Source organism: Nicotiana tomentosiformis, chromosome 1 (assembly GCF_000390325.3).
Source record: "Nicotiana tomentosiformis chromosome 1, ASM39032v3, whole genome shotgun sequence".
In the NCBI taxonomy this organism is placed as follows: domain Eukaryota; kingdom Viridiplantae; phylum Streptophyta; class Magnoliopsida; order Solanales; family Solanaceae; genus Nicotiana; species Nicotiana tomentosiformis.
In genome coordinates, this window is record NC_090812.1 from 50,628,839 (window position 1) to 50,634,569 (window position 5,731).

Genomic DNA, 5,731 nt, shown 5'->3' on the forward strand with positions numbered 1-5,731 from the left:
CGAAATTGTTATATCCTTGATGAAATCACTGTGAGTAGTCATTCTTTGCATAAGCCGTATGTTTTCTTGGATTCTTGATAGAATTGAAGTACCGTGTATCAGTGGAAGAAATATAAGTTTACAATTTTGAGCAGTTGTTACCGAGTAGTGGATAGAGATCGTGAGTTTCAATCGGGGTTTAGATAGTTGAGGACACTCTGACTATCGTTATTTTGCAAGGATAATTTAGGGCAAGTGGAAGCTAAACAGTTTTTAAATTATGTTGTGGATTAAATGGTTATTCACATGTAAACCCATTTAATTCTTAAAAAATAAAAAGTTCTGAAATTTCTACCTAATTTTGTAGGACATTTTTCTCCCAAATAAAGTTTTAGTTCATAATTAGTTGTAGCAATGTCCTAAAGTGCCAAGTGGCATATTGGGGTGATGTCACTTTGGCTTAATGAGATTACTTTTTCTTCTACTTTGAATTATAGATAGATTGTACGTAAACAATCACTCATACGTACGTTTTTCATTCTATAAAAGAAGAAGCACAAAAGGTAACTCGCAAAAAAAGAACATATAAATTAAAGAACAAAGCCAAACAGTACCTAAAGAATAAAAGTTTGAGATGAACGAGAAAGGACAATGATATCATATGGAGCTGACTTTCCACGATGATAATGAAGTAAAGGAGCGTTAAACTAGCTATTTCATTTTCATATTTCCAAAGTTTAATTGGTACGTATAAATGCAAGTCAAATTTATTTATGCTAATAATTGTTGTCAGCATTCGACCATAGTTTAATTCATTCTCCTAATGTATTGAATCTTCCCCGTGTCCACTTCTGATCTGCAGTGACAGTGTAGGACATGATGTGTGTGTGAGACTAGTTGCTGCATGTCCAACGGTATAGGTCCTCCTTAGGTGTGGAACCAAACTTGTATAAACTCCTTTTTTTTCGCTGAAATATTTAGTATCACTGATCCGATTCATGTAAACTCAATAAACTAGTAAAGGCGCTCCATATTGAGATGTTCTTCGATCCATTTCCAGGACGCGAACTTAAAATTTTTGAGTAATGGTGACGAAATCTCAATCGTAACTCTAGTCTTTATTGGGATGTAATGGATTGAATGTTTTAATTTGACATGGTACAATAGCATAATGTACTTTAGATTTACTATATTAGGTCGGGAGAGAGTACTTTACCAGCATCGTATGTAACGAAAATAACTTAGCTATTATCTTTTATATTAATTAATTTTATACTTAATCATAAATAAATGATACAGAATTTCACTTTATTAGTATAACCATATAACATAAGTATTTTACAAGTTGTAAGGGGCAAAGGTCCCCAAAAGTCACGGGCGTGCAACGCCCAGGATTCAATCAGAGATTTATTACGTAGGCTGGCCAAGTTTGTGAAAGGGACAATTGAGATGACGAGACCTTTTTTGGGCCTCGAAGAGAAAACAAGTGGGAGAGACTATAGTGTAGGTGGAGCCTCTTCAACACCAAGTGGGAGAGACTATATGGATATGGATAGTTATTGTGAGATTCATACAAAGACAACGTGATGCTGCTTTTGAATGCACTTCCCTCCATTTTCTATATCAAAATCCTTTGCCACTAGTGAACATAAACCAGGCAGGGCAAAATCATTGACAAATACTAAATGGGACAGGACAAGACAGGTTAAAATTTTAGCACGTTAAGGCTAGCTTTGCCCAGTCCTGACCCATTTACATCCCTATAGGTAGGAGAAAGATTCAAGGACGACGCAGTCGAGGCTTCTTTTCCTTCCGGAGAAATATTCAATAATGTGTATTATTTGATCACTGTTGTTGCTATTGTTTCTCTATTGCTCCATTTTTAACGTTCTTGAGCCGAGAGTCTTTCGGAAACATATGTCTACCTTCATAGGGAGGGGTAAGGTCTGCGTACACACTATCCTTCTCAAACTCCACTTGTGAGATTCCACTGGCTTGGTAGTGGTTGTTGTAGTAGAAATATTCAAGAATGTAGATGACACTCCTTTTCCTTTCAGTCCTTTTTGTCTTCAAACTTTTTCTATATGACAAAATCTTGAGTAACATATCAGAAATATCTAGTGAGAAGCAAGCCAACAAGATGCCCTATTTGTGGAGAAAAAATTGTGCATAGAAAAGGTCATTATGTGAAAAGATATGGCATATCCAGCAGCTTCTATTACACTTGAGATTGGCACCCCTGTGGATAGATGGTCCATGAAAGCCTCTGCAACATCATGCAGAGCTAATGTGTACCCCAGTTTTATACTTTGCCTTAGATCTTGTTCTCCCGACGGGCTACTACGGATATTTTCTTATTCTGTATGTTATATACAAAAATTATACAAATTTTATATATTTTTCGGCTATTATTTTTACAACGGCTATACAATGTCATTTTTTCAAAAATATATGTACTACTTTTAGCTAATACCTCTAACCAAACACGGAATAAATTTAATCCTAAAATTACCAGGATAATACCTTAAACCAAGTGTCACAAGCATGAAAATATCTACTCCAGAGTTTAGACGGGCATCTTCTTTTTGGTGATGGGATAATAAAGTTTAGAGGGGAATTCTTAACACCAAGGGCAAGCAAAGAAACTTCATAGCATAATGCTCTCGACATCAGAATTAAACCATATATATGCGTGTAGCTACTCCCAGAGAACAACCACAACAAAGGTGCAGCTTAAGTCTCCTTTTCGTATTGGCCAAAGTAAGGTTCGTGGCTACAGGGGGCTTCGCAGTTCCAACAAAACACTATTAGCTTAAGTCATAACTAACACAAACAGAATAATCCTTTGACATAAGCACTTCAACTTCACTTTTGTTCAGTGTAAACTACCACTACTTCAATTACTTGTTCCATGGATTCAATCAAGTTCCACAACATAGATAAATTGCTAAATCTGGAGATCTCAAAACATCAATGCACAAACCTTTCCTTTCTCTGTTGCTCTTTACCTATTTCCAGCTGTGATTACCCCAAAGTGTCAATATAGCTACTATTTTGAAATCAAAGACCCTATTCTACCTGTTTAGTGGGCAATGAACTGTTCTCCTTGATGTAGTTCGTTATCAATGCACTGCCTAATAACATATGCATATACAGTTACAACTTTGTAATACCCAATGCTAAGAACTTGCTACAAGCTCTCCAAACCTAAAATCTAGCTAAACTTTATTAAAATGTGACAAATATTTTTTTTCTAGCCTAGAGCTGAAAGATCTCTCTAACTGATACTCCATAGTACAGCACCTTCGTGGTGATTTCACTCATGAATATACCTTACTCGCTTTCGAACAAGACAAGATCTTTGCGAGCTCTAACTTAAGGGACAGTAATGCTTTCAAATGTCAAATGCCACTCTGAAAACCAAAGCATAAAAGCAGAATGAAGCTGCATTTTCTTTCCTCCAAATAATTCCCAGCACTTTTTCCTTCCACCAAAGAGGTCCACTTCTGCAACAGATGTTTTAAAACTCCTGAAAGTTTTCAGATCAAACTACAGGTCTCATTCCAGTAGGCAACACATGAAACTCAAACATCTTCAATACTGATCAGAAAAAAGGCAGCAAGGAAACTCTGTCGCAATCTCCCAACAATAAAAGTAATGGAGCTAAGTTACTGTGTACAAGGAAAGAGAGCGACGAGCAAAGATGTAAAAACTTGTATTGAGCTTACAGAGCCTTATCACCAAGATGGTAATGCTTCGATGGAAGGAATCTGAAGAAAATGGGAAAGGAAGGACAAAAATGACAACTGTGGTGGGGGTGTATAACAGTACTGACCTTTTTTTAAAGAAAAAACTAACATCCCTTATCATGGACATTGTAAAATGCCACTCAACCTATTGTCAGCTTGCTCAAGATCTGAACTCCAAATTCCCATTGTTGTCCCCATGCCGAACTACTCAAACTCGGTCAAATATGGTAATGCTAAGAACCAAAACATTGCAAGACACAAACATGGTAAAAGATTAAAAAGGTAAAAGCACGAGAACGAATATTGAATAGAAACTATGGAACATGAACAAATATCAAATCTTTATCAACTAATTGCGGAGGAAAGACGTAAACAGCTTCTTCAATTTCACAGACCAAATGGTGAAATGATGAAAAAGAAGACAAGGAGGACTAATTCAGTTATCTAATCAACCAAACTTTCTGATTGATTATACATTGCACCTGACCAAATTACAGCATAATCTCATTTGTCAACCTCCATAGCTTGTGCAGCTTTAGCTTTGGCCAATGGTGTCAACTTCGTCTTCAATTTTTTCTTCCCCACTTGAAACCCACTTCCACCTGTCTTCTTCTTGTCCTTACCATCTACCTAAATCACATCATCATCCAAATTAATTCCTTTCTTTCTTGTTTTTGTTGGTTAAATTAAACTTCTATTATCATCACCCAAGATAAGTGGCGGAGCACACGCAATTGAAGGGGATTCTTAGGGAAGTTATATTGTGTAGATAGGGTAAAATATTTTTATACATATATAAAATTTTGAATCCTTCATAAGAGATAAACAAGTTCAAATCCTGGGTGTGCCATTTTTAGATTTTATTAATCCCCTTGTCAGAATTCCTGGCTCCGATACTGTCCAAAATAGCTCCTTTTTTTTGGATAAAGTAATTTTCTGATCATCTTCAAAAAGCTCCTGGCTATTGAATGTGTAAAACTACTATTGAAATATCAAAGATTACCCAGTAAAGATCAAGATTTTTCTGATTAAATTAGTGTATACATCAGAGAAATAACGATGCAATTAAAGAGGTTAACTATGGAAAAAATGCATGTTTTACAGATGATAAAGGCAGGATGATTAACCTTCATCTTGTTCTTTTTTGCTTGTAGCTTCTTCTCTAGCTTTTCTTTCTCTGCTTTTTCCTCTATATTTTCACCATCAATCAATAATTAGTATCACATCAAAATATTATTTTTGTAAAACGTAAATAAAAAGCATAACTTCACGAGGCCTAGCAAATAGCATAATATATGAACGATAAAAAGGAAAAGAAGGGGCAAAGAATTGTACTTCGAAGATTGAATTCGTGCTGTCTTTTCCGTCGACCCAAATCGTTTTTCTTCGACATTTTGGCGACGGTGCTCACTCTCTGGGATTGTTTGCTTCTTCTACCAATACCTTAAACCCTAAAATTTTCAAAGTTTCAGCCGCATATTAATATTGTTCCCTTGATATCATTTTAAAACTCAAGTTTCCTCTTTGCTAATTTTGAAAATACCTCATGTATAACACTTTTTCCTTTTTCTATTTTTATTTCACTATGCTTAATGTTTGCAATTAGTTTTTTAAAACATATATTTAAAGTTATCGTACGTGGATTAACATGTTATAACAAATAATATGATTACTTTGATATTAGTGAATTGTGCCTTGTAGTAAAGCTTGTTAAAAGCATTTTATTTTGTATAGTAGTTAACTCATAAAGCAAAAGCAAATTAGCTTTCGATAATAGAAAATGTCAAAATATTAGGATGAAAGGAGTAATTTATCGTACGTGGATTAACATGTTATAACAAATAATATGATTACTTTGACATTAGTAAATTATGTAAGCTTATCAATAATTTATTTTGTATAATTGTTTACCCAAAAACGGATAACAATTGAATTTATACGCGGTTTTAAGGATATGTGATATAACTTGGTACAAATTGAGAAAATATATATATTAATGTTAA

The 5,731-nt window shown here is 34.7% G+C and overlaps 1 protein-coding gene across 1 annotated transcript; it reads right to left on the minus strand.

Moving 5' to 3' along the window:
- Positions 1-4,031: 4,031 nt before the first annotated feature.
- LOC104092374 (uncharacterized) lies at positions 4,032-5,223 on the minus strand. Its single transcript, XM_009597969.4, has 3 exons — positions 5,064-5,223; positions 4,856-4,917; positions 4,032-4,358 (listed from the first exon to the last, which is right to left on the minus strand). The coding sequence occupies exons 1-3, from the start codon at positions 5,119-5,121 to the stop codon at positions 4,233-4,235; spliced, it is 246 nt and encodes an 81-aa protein (XP_009596264.1). The 5' UTR covers positions 5,122-5,223; the 3' UTR covers positions 4,032-4,232.
- Positions 5,224-5,731: the final 508 nt, after the last annotated feature.

Bases quoted from the DNA above. Each gene is read 5' to 3' on its own strand.
- LOC104092374 (XM_009597969.4), bottom strand. From the start codon at position 5,121: ATGTCGAAGAAAAACGATTTGGGTCGACGGAAAAGACAGCACGAATTC. The intron at 4,918-5,063 runs GTACAATTCTTT...GTGAAAATATAG, and splicing joins GCACGAATTCAATCTTCGAA to AGGAAAAAGCAGAGAAAGAA. The intron at 4,359-4,855 runs GTTAATCATCCT...GATGTGATTTAG, and splicing joins CAAAAAAGAACAAGATGAAG to GTAGATGGTAAGGACAAGAA.